The sequence below is a fragment of the Jaculus jaculus genome, chromosome 1, assembly GCF_020740685.1.
Source record: "Jaculus jaculus isolate mJacJac1 chromosome 1, mJacJac1.mat.Y.cur, whole genome shotgun sequence".
NCBI lineage: Eukaryota > Metazoa > Chordata > Mammalia > Rodentia > Dipodidae > Jaculus > Jaculus jaculus.
This window is the reverse complement of record NC_059102.1, coordinates 157837311-157852468: the sequence shown is the minus strand read 5'-3', so window position 1 is coordinate 157852468 and position 15158 is coordinate 157837311. Positions and strand designations below refer to the sequence as shown.

At 54.6% G+C, this 15158-nt stretch overlaps 1 protein-coding gene across 2 annotated transcripts in view; it reads left to right on the top strand.

The window, feature by feature from the left end:
- Positions 1–15158, top strand: part of Ano1 (anoctamin 1) — a 185672-nt gene that overhangs the window by 79149 nt on the left and 91365 nt on the right. For both annotated transcript variants that reach the window (XM_045161684.1, XM_004654244.2), the window contains one exon: positions 6354–6526. In XM_045161684.1, the coding sequence (XP_045017619.1) occupies positions 6354–6526 (173 nt within the window). Of the gene's footprint in view, positions 1–6353; positions 6527–15158 lie in introns of those variants that run through there.

Below are 15158 nucleotides of genomic sequence, written 5' to 3'. Positions count from 1 at the left end.
TCATCTCCAGGGGACTCAGGAATTGAGTGTGTACACTCAGGCCCCACACACCCCGCGGAGGAGCAGACATGGGTGACTGTACAGGTGAGAGCCCCTTGGGGTGGAGTCACAGGCTCTCAAGAGCCTTCATGGACAGCGCTGGTGGAAGACACGGGCAGGGCAGCCTGGAGATCTCTCATACTTCAGGTCTGGGAAGGCAGCCATGCTCTGTGCTTGAGAAGGGGGATGTGTCGCCTAGACCAGGCTGTGGATCCTCCAGGTTATGCCCAGGCAGGACGATCAAGCCTGCGGGTTTTCTGATGTCAAAAGCATGGTCACACTGGGGATCAGTGCTGTGACCCCAGAGGTCATTGGGGGGGAGGAAATTGGATGAGTCCAGCTCTCATCCTCTTGTGGCTCCTGCCCAGCAGGGCCTGAGGAGGGCATGGTGTGAGTCTGCTCCCAGACAATCGTCACTGCTGTGAGACCTCAAGTTCCTATTTGTCCAGAGAGCTTAGCACGGTGCCGGCTGGTAGAAGACTGTACCACTGCCTGTTAAATAAATAAACACAGATGAAGAAAATGTCCAAAGCAGCAACAATGAGGAGCGGGAAGAGTGCAGAATGAACTGGAGCAGACAGAGAAAGTCTGAGCGGCGCAGAAGCCAGCCTGGGCCTAGAAATAGGAGCCGGGTTGCCAAGTCAGTGCCCGAGCCACACAAGCAAGGCTTCTGGAAGGTGGCAGGGGCTGGCCAGGCCCTGACTTATCCTGGACACATGTTTTTCAGAGTTCTTAGGGATTCTCAGGGGCAGAGATCAGGCCTTGGGTGAACGAGACCCACGAAGAGGCTGGATCCTTCCCTGAAAAGGACCCGTCCACTGATTCTGCCAAGAGCTAATAATAATCCCTTCAGGCAGGGCGCCACACTTTGACCATGGTCCAGAACTTGGATGGTGGTCCCTAGACACGGAGCTGGGCAGCCTGTACTCAGATGCTGACATCACACGAAGGAAGGAAATGACAGTTGTCTTGCCTCTCGGTATCTAAGGGATACCCCAGACGTGTGTTCCACCCAAGTCGCTTTGAGCAAATTATGTCATCTACCTGTTTGGAATTCACTCCATCCTTCCACAGGATACCCGCCATCCCAGAGCCAACGTGGGAAAGGGGACGATGGCTATTGGTGCTCACAATGGCCCTGAGTCACAGGCAGCTCACTTTTCCCTCCTTCCTGTCCCTACCCTCCAGCTGCTGTGAGTCACCAGGACTTCTTTAAGCCCCTCTGAATGCAGAGCTGTGCAGGGAGGAGCTGCTATTTGCCTCACCTTGCACACACACACACGTGAACACACATGTGTGGGAGTCACGGTGGTGTTTGTTGCCCTCTTGCCTGACCCTTAAGCCCAGGCCTGATGCGCTTATCTGTGACCCGCATAGTGATAAAATCAGCCTCCCAGGTCTGTAAGCCTGGGAACCGTGGTTCTCGACTGGGGGTGGTCCCCTGCCCCCAACAGGGAACATGTGAAAGATCTGGAGACATTTTTGGTTATCACTTGGAAGCTGGGAAGGAGAAGGTGTGAACGATATCTAGGGGCAGAGGTGACCAGGGAGGCCGCTGAGCAGCCCCTGTTTCTAAGAATGATCCCATCCCCCAATGCCAAAGGTACCATCTTAGTTACTTTCGCATTGTTGTGACCCAAAATGCCAGAGAGCAGAATTGTTTTGGCTTACACTTTCTGAAGTCAGTGTACCATGCTGGGAGGCACGAAAGCTCACCTGAGGAGAGAAAAGGAGTATAGGAGGGAACCAGCTCCCAAGAAACTTCCCCAGCAACCTCTCCTCCAAACAGGCCACACCGCCTACCTTTAACCATCTGCCAATGATGCTATCCCTCAGCGAACCCATTAAGGGGTCAAACCGCTGATGACCCAGAGGCCTCAGGATCCAAACAACTCCGGAAAGGTCCCGAAGTGTGTCTTTCAACCCACTCACGTTAAGAATAGAAGTGGACCTTCACTGTAGGAAGTTGAGAGACCCTCCTAGGAGACTGGAGCAACTCTTGATCCAGAATTCACCAGGGTTGAAGCTTTGGTCTCACTCGACAAAAGAGGAAACTGAGGCACGTCGAGGCCTGGCAGTTGGTTAAGAGGGACCCGGCTTCTTGTTTGAGTTCTGGGCCTTGGAGTTTGAGAGGCACCATTTTCTCTCTCGTGCAGAGGGTCTCATCTGTGTGGCTTTATAAAAGCTGGTTTCTTCAGCTCCCCGCCCCCAGCCCTCCAGCCCCCGGCTTCAGAGGGCAGGGTATGCTCTCAGAGTGTGACACGGGACACAGCACAGGGAACAGCCTCCTTCCGTGTGGGCAAGGCCAGGGAGGCCAAGACCAAATGCCATAATAATAAAGGGTTCTCTTTGAGCCTCGCACAAGGCAGGTTTTCCTCCTCCCTCCTGGTCACCTTCCGCTCACACCCCCAGGGACTGTTAAAATGTCAGTAAAGACACAGGTGTCTGCTGAGAACTGCCATCAAACGACTGCAAAGGGTGATACGGAATGGTGCACTGTGAAAGCCAGAACTTTCCATCAAAAAAAAAAAATGCACCATGGAGACCGAGGACACGGGTGTCTACTAATTCATGAGCCAGCTCATTCCCACTGACAAGACTGATGAAAAAGATGGAGTCCAAACACTGAGGGGGCCAGTGACTCCAGGAGAAGGCCCATTTGTGGCATGGAGCTTCTGGGGTGGGGCCAGGGAGGGGGAGACAACCCTCCTGGACAGGACCAGGATGAGCAGGCAGAGGGCTGAAGCGACTCACCCAGGAACAGAGGGGTCCCCAGAGATCAAGTCTGACTTGGCAGATGGCTCAACTTGTACACACGTCCTCTCCCTCCTGGAAATGGGTTTGGGAGCTGTTGTTCTTACTATGATCTTTTTTGTTGATGGCTGAGACTTCGAAAGCTAAGAACCTTGGACCCAGGCCATGAATGACCAGGGAACAGCATAGGTCCTTTCCAGCCCATCCATCACCTCCCCACCGCCCCCTCCCCACCCCATCCCAGGGCCCTAGCTGTGTATAGTGGTCACATCACATCCTCTCTGCCTTTGAGGAGCCTCTGAGCACTGCGCACCGGGCCAGATTTGGGGGAAAAGATAAGTAAGAGGTGCGGCATAGGGGCAGAGGAGGGAAGAAGAAGGTGTCAACCCCAGCCCAGGCTGCACACACACAGTCAGACCGAGGCCAGAAAAGAGACCCAACACAGCTTCCTCCACTCACAGGCCCAGGCACCATAGGGGAGGAGGACCAGAAGCTTCCACATCTAGAGATGGTCCTACATCTTCCAGCCCCTGGGAGCTTGGGAGCAAAGCCCGGGGAACCACTTCAGCCCCAGAGCCCCCAAGGGCCACTTTCTAAATGTTTGGAAACCCTAGGACTTCTGAAACGGACCAGTGTCTATCTGTCTGTCTGTCTGTCTGTCTCTCTCCCTCTCATACACACACACACACACACACACACACACTTTTTATTTATTCATTTATTTGCAAGGAGAAAGAGAGGGGGAAGAGAGAGAGAGAGAGAGAGAGAGAGAGAGAGAGAGAGAAAATGGACATGCCAAGGCTTCTTGCCATTGCAATGAACTCCAGATGCATGAGCCACTTTGTGTATCTGGCTTTATGTGGGTACTAGTGAACTGAACCTGAGCCAGCAGGCTTTGCAAGCAAGTACCTTAACCACTGAGCCATCTCTCCAGCCCCACCCCCACACTTTCTAAACATGGAGCCAGGAACCCAGCTGTCACATCACACACGGTGGGCAGGCGCTGTACTACTGAACCACATCCCCAGCCCTGATCAATTATATTTTTATTCTTTTTTTTTCTCAAAAATTACACCTTTAGGATGGGTAGGTGGCTCAATGGTTAAAGGTACTTCCTCTGCAAGCCTGCCAAATCCCCAGCACTCAAGGAAAGCCAGATGCAAAGTGTTTGTAGTCTCAGCTTGCCTAGGGCAATGGGAGGCAGAGTCAGGGGAATACTGAAGCTCTCAGACCAGCTAGTCTGGCCTTCCCAGTGGTGGGGAAGGGAGGGGCGGAAATGACCCTGTCTCAAATAAGGCAGAAAGACAGGAAAACATCCCGAGGTTGTGTCTTCTGACTTATATACATATGCCATCACACAGTACCACCCCCTCCCATATGCACATCATACATACACACGCATGGCAGTTTGTAGACTTCTAGAAGGTCTTTCACCACCTGCACATGAATTTAGGAGAGGTGTGTCAAGGTTGCATAATGTCAGCTGTCTACTAACAAGATGAGGTTACATAATGTGTACCTGTGTGTCAGAGTGGGTGGGGGGGGGGGAGAAAGATTGAAATTCTTCCCACCCCTTAAAACTAACTTGAACTCTTAGAGGCCCATCCCCTGGGCATGGCAGAGCCTGGAGGGGGCTGGCTCCAGTGTGATGTGGTCAGCTTAAGTTATTTCTTCTACTCCACTCCTGCTGTCTCAGGTACAGGCCAAGGGTCCTTTAGGGCCACTCACCGCACGTGGGTGTGGCCAGCTCAAGGTCTTGGTAGCCCTCTCCAGCCTCTCTGAGTTCAAGGAATTCACCATTGGACTGAAATGGGGTGGGCGCATGCTTGGCAGAAAATTGGTAAGTCATAACAGTGACAAGATGGTAGCAGTGGCCACAGCTGTCACTGTGGAGTTAAGCACACTGTGGTGTCACGGTGCTGCAAGCATGGTGCTCCTGAGATGGGGCTTGGAAACCCAAGAGGCACTGGCTGGGCCCCGGGGCTGGAAAATGCACAGCTGCAGCCAGACCCCACAGGTGTTCTTCTCCCAGCCCATCTCTCTGGACTCCACGTGGGAACCATGGTATGCTCATGACATCATGACTTTAGAAGGCAGCTCTACAACCACTTCTGTGGACCTTCAATGTGCCTGAGTGGTCAGCGGACAAACATAGATTAAGTGACTGCTGTAGGAACCCGGAAGCCCACCACCGTGCAATAAATATGCTAGCTGGGATTGGCAAGGCTCTGGGACAGGGAGAAAGGAAGCTGGGGAGCCTAAGATGGGACGGCCCCTCTGATGCACACCAAGAACTGTCAGGGTGCAGGAAGGAGAGGAAAGAGAAACCATCCCCACAAGGACCCTAGGATTGTGGCTGTCCCTGAGGCCTGCCCTTTCCTCGTCTGGCAGGAAGGGAGGCTTAAAGACGCTGACTTTGGGGCCCGAGGAGAAGGCCCAGTGGTTAGAAAAGCTGGCTGTGCAAGCTGACCCTCAGAACCCACATAACGCTAGACTCAAGTAGGGCCTGGATCTGTCCTGGGAGAATCTCAAAGCTCGTGGACCAGGTAGTGTTGTGTTGGCAGGGGGCAAATAGGAGAGCGTGTCTCAAACAAGGTGGGGAGGACTGACTCCCTGAGGTTGACCCGTGTGTGCTGTGGTATGCTTGCACCCACATATACAGCACACACACACACACACACACACACACACCCTTTGTGCAGGACCCCTTTGAGGTGCTGGAATGAGAGCTCAAAGGCAACCAACCACCCCTTTCTCTGGGCAACAGTGACAGACCCACTGTGGTCACATCATAGGAGCCCCACCCTGCCTCAGAGCCTTCTTAAACCAACTCTCCCTCTGCAAAAATTGAGGGGCAACATTGTGCCCTTTTCCTTAGATGATACCATCACTTTCGCCCCTGTGGATGGAACAGTCCTGGCCTGGTCACAGGATACCCAAAGCCGCGCAGGTGGGAGGTCACATGGCGCATCAGGAGGCTGTGGGGCGGGAGGGGGAGACCGCGGGGGCTTCCCGCAGAAGGCGGCACTGGAATGAAGGCAGACTTTGCTAGTGGACAGAGGGAAAGGAGGTGAGAGGACGTTGCTGGCTCCGTGTGAGCAAAGTTAGTTCCCCTGGAGCTTTGATTGAAGATGGGGAGGCCACTAGCAGTTTCTCTGCTAGTGTAAAAAGAAAAAGAAAAAGAAAAAAACCTTTCCACTCTCAAAAAACAGTCTAGAGGGGCACTTACCCCGGATAAAAATAAAACTTGGAGGGGGCCCACAGGAATGGAATCCTCTCTTCCTGTGTTTAAATTTCTACGGAAAATCTGACCCGCGTGGCCGCCGCCCCTGCCCTAAGCGCGCAAGGGCGCGTATATCTTTAAGGCAAGGAGGCCGGCGGGCCGCCAAGTTCCCGGGCAGGCGCGGGCCGCCCTTGGGACTCGCAGCCAGGTGGCGGCGGCGCCCCGGGGGAGGCTCGGGCGCACCCCGCACGGGGCGCGGGCCGGGCGGAGCGGGAGGCGGCCACGTCCCCTGCGAGCCAGCGCGCCAGCTAGCTCCGCCGCCGTCTCTCCGTTGCAGAGGCCGCCGGGGCCGTGGATGGGGAGGGCGCGCCGCCCGGCGGTCCCCGCGCACAGGCGGCCACGATGAGAGTCCACGAGAAGTACTCGACGCTCCCGGCCGAGGACCGCAGCGTCCACATCATCAACATCTGCGCGATCGAGGACATCGGCTACCTGCCGTCCGAGGGCACGGTGAGTGGGGGCGGCGGCGGGGGCGGGGGGGGTGGTCGGTGCACGGCCGCGACCCACGCGGCGGGCCGCGCACCTGCGTGGCTTCGGCGGGCTCCCCGGGGGGCTGATCTCCGCGAGCCGCGGGGATGGGGGCGCCTACTCGCGCACGTGCCGCCGGGGACCGCCCGCCCCCTCCTCCCCCGGGGGGCCCAAGCGCACGCGGCCCAGCGCGCAGAACGCAGCGTGGGAACCCCCGACCCCGTGTGGCCCGGGCTCCCCGTAAGCGCACAGTCCGGGCTCCCGGGGAAGTGGGGCGGTGGGAGATAGGGGGTGGCGGACCTTCTCTCCAGTCTCGCGGCCGAGCCAGGGGTGCTTAGGGGTAGCCGGGTGGGGGTGGAGGTCAAGGGCGAGGGCTGAGTGAATCGCCGAGGTGAGAGAGGGCGCCACTGCGCCGCCACCTGGTGCGACTCGAGCCCCGTGGACCCATCTGCCAGCAGCGCGTGTCGTCCAGGACGCTGGACCCGGCCAGGGAACTCACAGCCTCAAAGCAGCCGGGTTGGTGATTGCTCCCCGCAACAACCCCCTCCCCGCCGGAGTTGGGGTCCCATCTTCGCCCACTGCTCTAAGGCGGTTTGGGTAGAGCCGGTCACCTATCTGATTGGGAATCCGGATCCCACATCCTCTCCAAACTTACCACTCTCCCTGGGTCCCAGACCCAACAAACAAGTCATAGGGACTCCCTGGAGTGGGGGACAGAATTCACCCCTGAGGAATTTGACTTAAAAGACAAAGTTTGCCCGGGCAGGGTGGGGGCGGGGTGCTCCCAGAAACTTAGGACCTAAGAACAGAATTCTCTTTCTTTTCCTGCCCCTCCAGCTCTCTTCAAGGTCCCTTCCCAGGCTTTTCCCAGTCCCTTAGTGTGGCTGTCCCTGTCCTATGGCTCTAGCCCTGGACTGGAGAGCTGGAGGCCCCAGCATGGGCACTGCCCCAGCCTATCCCTCTCGCTGGGTCTGAGAGAGAGCGAGCCCAGAAGGGGTACATTCAGAGAGGCGCGAGGTGGAGCCGTGGCAGGATGGCTCGGGTTCAGGCTTTGGGAAGATCTGACTCCCCTGGGCTCTCTCAGCTGGGGGACAGGTGAGAAGTCGGGGCTTCATTGGAGCTGAGTGTGCCCAGAGCTACAGGGAGTCTGAATCGAAAGTTGATGGAGAGGAGTCTGCGTGTCTTGGTATTGGCTCAGTCTTAGCAGCTCAGGAGACACTTGAACCGAGCTATGTGCCAGGCCCTTCTAGCCTCCTGGGCACCCACAGGGATGAAGACAAGGGAGGGCTCTGCCCTTCCCGACTTTAAGGAGTGCTGATGGAATGTCACCCCTTACAAATGCCTGTAAGGAAGGATGGTTTCCCAGCATTGAGCCAGCGCTCTGTCTTAGGTTGCTTAAATCATAAAACCAGGTGGAGTGGGTGCTGTAGCCATGGAAGAGGAAATTGAGGCCCAGAGGGCCAGGTGACCAACCTCACGTCACCCACCAGCTGGAAGGACAGCTAAGGAGGGACCAAGACACAGAGGCCACAGACAGCCTGCTTGCAAATGCACATTTTTGGGGAAGGTGCTAAGGTCACCCATAATCAGGGACCTAGACATAAGAACACGGGGCCTGGAGTTTGGGGACACCAGAAGATGGTGGTAGCTGTGGCAATAGGAAGGTGACACTCTAGAGGTAGGTTCCATTGGATGGGATGGGGACTTGGGTGTGGATAAAAGCTTGTGCTTGGGCCCTGGCATTCCCACTCAGAGAATTGTTACTTGTCTGGACCCAGCAACCATCAGTCCCTCTTAGCCCCGATGAGGCCACCAACTCTGCCAGGAGCAGCTTTGTCCTTCCTTCAAGTTCTCCACAGTTAGGCTGGAGAGCTGGCTTAGTGGTTGCCTGCAAAGCCTAAGGACTCATGTTTGACTCTCCAGGTCCCTCCCTCATAAGCCAGATGCCCAAGGTGACGCAAGCACTCAAGGTCACACAAGATGGCACCCAGGTCTGGAGTTCAATTGCAGGGGCTGGAGGCCCTGGCACACCAATTCTCTCCCTCTCTCTCTCTCTTATTAAAAAAAATATATTTATTTTTTAAAGATCTTCACAGTCCAGAAATGTGATGATCCCCAGTGAAAGCAATGACTCAATCTGCACTTAAGCTGTTTTGTGAGCTCAGAGCGCTGCGGCCCTGGGTCTCTGTCTGCAGGTAGGAGAGATCTCTTTCCAGCAGTTTTCTGCAATCTCTGCAACCCTGGGACCCGGGGCCTGTCTGTGCATGGCCGTCTGGATGACGGGAAGAGCCAGGAATTCCCCACACACTCCTGCCACAACTGTTGCTCAGTCATTCTCCTGAGTCACACAGCAGAGGTGGCCCTGTCCATGAGAGGGCCAGAGGGCATGGGCTTTGTGGCCAGAGCTTCTATTCCATTCCCAGACAGGCACCCCAAATGTGCTCATACTAGCCTCAGAAGAAGCCCCTCCCCTTCAGATTGCAGCTCTCAGTCTGTGTCCCTCTGCCTGTCCTCTCCACCAACTCAAGTTCGAGGGGAAGATCACACCAGTGTTTCCGTACAAGGAGGTGGTTAGCCAAAGCAGCTGGAAAGCCAGAGGCCAGTTGAGTGTTACTGGTTTTGTTCAGTTTTCTTTGTAACTGATCTTTGCCTGTTTCTACCTTCAAACTGACGGCTCTCGGTACTTAGGGATCTGTGTGCTCCCGTAGGTGCAGACGCCCAGAAATACCTGACGTGCTGGTATCTGCCATCAGGGCCAGTCTGTTTATAGATTCCTGGGCAGGACCAGTGATCGGAAATTGATAGCTTGTGCTCATGAGTCAGTCTAAAAAGTTTATTGGGATAAAAGTGAAATTTCAAACTGATGTTCTTGGGAGCTGGGCGCGGTGGCTTGTATTTGTAATCTGAGCGCCGAGGGGATCTGAGGCAGGAGATTTGCTGAGAGTTTGGGGCCGGCCTAGGCTACAAAATGCGACCCTGTCTCCAAACAACAACAAAAACCAAAACATACACGCGCCAAACCTGATGTTCCTGAAATTCAGTCTCCAAACCCCAAGCAAGTTTGTAAGTCTACAAGTTTGTTTCCTCCTTTCTCTCAGAAATCCTGACCCCTGTGATCCTGTCTCAGGCGTGGGAGTTCGGCCGGGTGAACAGACGTGTGTCCAAGTAGTGGGCGCGCATTTCTTCTGTTGCTCCTCTCTCCCTCCGCGCGGAGCCGGGGCTGGGTTCAGAAGGCAAGCACAGTCTGGCTGGGGCCCTACTCCTCCTGTGCACAGGGCTGCCAGGACACTCCTGCATCGCAAGGGGCCTTTGTCCTCGCACATTTTCCCAGGATACCTCAGAAGGAATGTAGTCTCCTCCTTTTCCCATCTGTCTGCCCCTGGGGAAGCACCTTCCATGAGCAACCCCCCCCCCAGTACCCAGGAGACAATGCTGCTTATATCTGATCTTGCACACATCCCAGGACCTGAATCAGGAGGTGATGGGGTTTTTTGGGTTTTTTTTAGTTTAGTTTTGTTTTTTTGTTGTTGTTCCCATCCCGCAGATGAGAAAACCAAAGCTGAGTGGGTGGTGTGGTGTTTGCATTGCTGGCATGGTAAGACCTACTCTTCTGAGACCTTCAGGCTATACCCACTGCTTGTGATGGTATACACACCGGCTTTCTTGTTCATCCATGCGTATGTGTGTACACACACACACACACACACACACACGTATCCCACAACCACATATTCCATGTTGGCCACCAAAGAGATAAATAAGAAACCTCTCGCTGCCACACAGATGCCCTGGGGGTGGAGGGTCACCTGCCCCTTTCTTAGCCACAGGCAAGGAGAGCATTTGGAAGTCTAACCCATATCCTCCCCGCTGCAATTTACACAGTAATTTTTTTTTTTTGTCCTGTTCTTCACAAGGAAAACTCCTTGGACAGAGACACCTGGGCCCCCGCAGCTTCTGGGGGCCTTGTTGGGTCTCCCTCCCTCCCTCTCTAGCCTGGCTCAGAAGCGCTGCAGATCCCAGGCCCCCGCTGGCATAGAGAACAGTTGGGAGAACATCCACATTTTTCTGTTTAGATGTTGCTACCTGCAAACATTGAGCAAAGGTAGCCTATTCCCATTTCATACAACCAAAGCCTAAACAGACAAATAGCCTTCCTAGGACCACAGGACAAATGACCAAGGGGATACAGATCCCAGGAGTCCCATAGCAGTACCTCCTGAGCCGCCCCCCGCCCCCCCCCCCCCACATCTAGCTCCCACTGCAGTATTTTCAGTCTAGATTTGGCTCTGGGCCATCTTTCTCTTGTGGCCCATTCTATGAGATTGTCTTCCCCTGCTCCTAGCGAGCAAACTTCTGTTTATTGGGAGGGAGGTTTGCTTGTTTTGTTTTCAAAGTAGGGTCACACTCTAGCCTAGGCTAACCTGGATCTCATTCTGTAGCCCCAGGCTGGCCTTGAACTCACAGTGATCCTCCTACCTCTGCCTCCTGAGTGCTGGGATTAAAGGAGTGGGCCACCACACCCGGCTCCTAGTGAACACACTTCTGTTGGGGGCTTGCAGTCTTCTGGGGCCTACGGTAAACTCTTTTTTTTTTTTTTTGGCATATGTTGTGTGTGTGTACGGTACATGCATGTGTGGATGCGCGTTCATAAGTGTATGTGTGAGGAAGCCATAGGTGGATGTCGAGTATCCTCATCTGCGCTCATTGTTTGTGCTTGTGTGCGTATGTAATGTGCCTGCATGCATGTTTGTCTGGCACATGTGTGTGTGACAGTTGGGCATGTGCGTACACATACATGTGGAGGCCAGAGGTTGGCTTCGGTATGTGTTCCATCACGTCTCTCAGGGAACCCACAGCTCCCCAGTTCGGCTAGACCAGCCAGCAACTTGCTCTGGAGATCTGCTTGTCTCCACCTCTTGAGCCCTGGGATCACAGATGTCTGCCACCATGCCCAGTATCTATATGGGTGCTGGGGACTCGAACTCAGATCCTCATGCTTGTGCTGCTGAGCCATCACTCTAACCCTCCATCTTATTTATTTTTATTTATTATTATTATTATTATTATTATTATTTTGGTTTTTCGAGGTAGGGTCTCACTTTGGTCCGGGCTGACCTGGAATTAACGATGTAGTCTCAGGGTGGCCTCGAACTCTCGATGATCCTCCCACCTCTGCCTCCCAAGTGCTGGGATTAAAGGCGTGCACCACCACGCCTGGCTTGTTTTGTATTTTTGAGGTAGGGTCTCACTGTAGCTCAGGCTGACCTGGATTTCAGTATGTAGTCTCAGGGCAGCCTCGAACTCATGGCGATTCTCCTACCTCTCCCTCCCGAGTGCTGGGATTAAAGGCATGCACCACCACGCCCAGCCCATGTTATTTTTTGGAGACAGGGTCTCTCACTGAACCCAGAGCTCACTAGTTTGGCTAGACTCACCATCCAGCAAGTTCTGGATCTTCCTGCCTCTGCCTCCCCGCCTTTGGGATTACAGATGATGCACACCATGGTGCTGGCTTTTACACGGGTGCCGGGGATCTGAACTCAGGTCCTCGTGCTTGTGTGGCAAACACTTCACCCACTGAGCCATCTCCTCAACCCCTGCTGTAAACTCTTTAAGATGGGAATGCCAACTCCTTCTAACAACCCATTCAGGAAGGTCCTGTTAAATCGGGGGGGGGAGGGCTTAAGATATTCAGGCACAGAGAGGTTGAGCTGTGTCTAGGGGCAGCGCAGCTGGATGTCTGGCCGACTTGGTGTCTGGGCACAGGCAGGATGAAGTCCACTGTGGCCCCTGTGTCATCCCCAGGACTAGCAGGCCCTGCGGGCAGGTCTCACAAAGGCCCAGTGGACACTCTAAATACCATCACCATTCCTGGCTCACCTTGAAGAGTACCTGCAATTCCTTGGTCTACCTTCAGAGATGACTCCAAAGTTCTGCCCTGCCTCTAAATGCTGGTGACCCACCTTATTCAATAATACCCACCGCTGTGGCCAGCCAAGAACATCCATGGGGTTCCGGCAGGCACCAAGCCCATTAGTGGGCTTTGAATGGAAGGGTGGAAGGGTAGCCTCTGGCCTGGCCTCAGGGGCTTGGGGCCAAGTTGAGGACTTAGAAGGTACTCCAGAGGCAGCCCCAGCATCAGAGACTAATACTGACACTGTGTCACCTTGGGCGCTGGACATCAGAAGTACTGAAAGTCAGGCCCAGTAAGAAAAGGCTGAGAAGTGAGGGGCAGACAAGGGCAGACTGTATAGCAGGGGAGAAGGCGGGGAGGAGGGGCTGGAGACCTGTTCCATGGAAACCCTGGAGGGAAAGGAAGAATGGGGCGCAAAAGGAGTGCATAAAAGCCAGGCACGGTAGGCTGGAGAGATGGCTTAGCGGTTAAGTGTTTGCCTGTGAAACCTAAGGACCCCGGTTCGAGGCTCCATCCCCCAGGACCCACGTTAGCCAGATGCACAAGAGGGCGCACGTGTCTGGAGTTCGTTTGCAGTGCTGGAGGCCCTGGCACACCCATTCTCTCTCTCTCTCTCTCTCTCTGTCGCTCTCAAATAAATAAATTTTTTTTAAAAAGCTGGGTGTGGTGGCTTTAATCCCAGCACTTGGGGAGGCAGAGGTAGAAGGATCACTATGAGTTCAAGGCTACCCTGAGACTACATAGTGAATTCCAGGTCAGCCTGGGCTAAAGTGAGACCCTACGTGGAAAAATAAAAGGAGCACATAAGCTACCTTCAGGAGCTAAGATCAGGCCTGTCAGACCAGCAGTACTCCAGGTCTCTGGAGGCAAAGGCTGAACTCCCGGGGTGGCTAAGATGTGGGGGTAGCTGCAGGTGTGCCTCCAGCCCCAGAGCTCATGTCCAGCTTAGCTACCTCCCGCCCCCTGCCCTGTGCGGCACAGGTCTGCTCCCTGTCTCCAGGCGTCTAACCTTGGGGCCCCTGCTCAGCTTCCCATTGGAAGCATCGCTAGTGGCCAACACTGATGACTGTGCACGTCTCTGACCTTCCTGGGATACTGAGCTGGAATGTCTGCCCTTAACACCGGCGTGGAGGCAGGGTGATGGCCATGGCCCCCAGGCGCCTGGCCTGGCACGTTTTTGGACCTGCCCCCGCTAAGCTGCAGAACGGGCATCAGCCTGGTTAATCCTCCTGGCGGGAGGCGGCCATGTCACCCTCCCCACCTCACAGACCACACAGAGCACCCGCAGGCCTCAGAGCTAGAGAGGAAGGCTGGCCATGCAGGGCCTGCATGAAGCCACTAAATTCTCCAGGAACCACAGTCCGCTGTTCCCACTCCTCCCCTCCAGCCTTTGCCTGCCAGGCTGCCCGACAGCCTAGGAAGAGCAGGGCAGGATGGAAGCCCATTCCTGGCTATGCCTTCAATGTCTGAGGCAGAGCTGAGCATTTAGGGACAGTGGGTGGGGACTGGGTACCCAGGCATTGAGTTGAGCAGCTATGGCCGGCACCCTCTCCCATGTTGGTCTCAGTTTCCTCCTGATTAAGTGGACTTGGCAAAGTTGTCCCCTCCAAGGGGGCACTCGGTGAGATGGCATGTCCTGTCCTGAGAAATGGTATCACCCGAGGCACTGTCGCTATGAAGAGCAAGTGTCCTGGGTGTGCAGACAGAATCTGAGGCTGCCCCTGACTTAGTGCCTCCTGGCCTCACTGAGCCGGTCTCCTGACGTGAACAAACACCTCTTGGTGGCTGAGGATGGGAGAAGTCTTGGTCTCCATAAACTCAGCCCTTCCATCGTCCAGGGTGCCACACCCACTCTCCTCAAAAGCCATTTTTTTTTTCAGATTTTATTTTTATTTATTTATTTGAGACGTGGTGGGGGAGAGAGAGAAAGAGGTAGAGAGAGAGAGAATGGGCGCACCAGGCCCTCTAGCCACTGCAAACGAACTCCAGACACATGTACCACCATGTGCATCTGGCTTATGTGGGACCTGGAGAATCAAACTTGGGTCCTTAGGCTTCAGAGTCATGCACCTTAACCACTAAGCCATCTCTCCAGCCCTCAAAAGCCATTTCTGAGCTAAAGATATGGTTTATTTGGTAGTGATTGCTTAGTATGCATGAAGTCCTGGGTTCAATTCCCCAGCACTGCATAAACCGGGCCAGTGATACGTACCTATAAGCCCAGCACTCAAGAGGTGGAAGCAGCTGGGCGTGGTGGTGCCCACCTTTAATCCTAGCACGTGGGAAGCTGAGGTAGGAGGATTGCCGTGAGTTCGAGGCCAGACTGTAGCTACAGAGGGAGTTACAGGTGAGCCTTGGCTAGAGTGAGACCTTGGAAAAACAAAAAAACAAGCAAACAGCAACAACCCCCCCCAAAAAAAGAGTTGGAGGCAGGAAGATCAGAAGTTCAAGATCATATTTAGCTACATAGCAAGTTCTAGGTCTTCCCCAAAGCCCTTTGCTTCCCTTACTTGGAAGTGGGAGAGAACATAGCTCCAGTCTGTGCCTGCTCTCTCCATTGTTCCTCAATATGGTGGAGGGCGGCAGGGTCCACTAACCAGTCATCACAGCCCACCACCCTAGAGTAGGTTGCCACATTGCTTCTCTAACCGAAAGCACAACCAGTCACAGTAACTGTGCAGCTGAGGCCGTCCTGGGGCT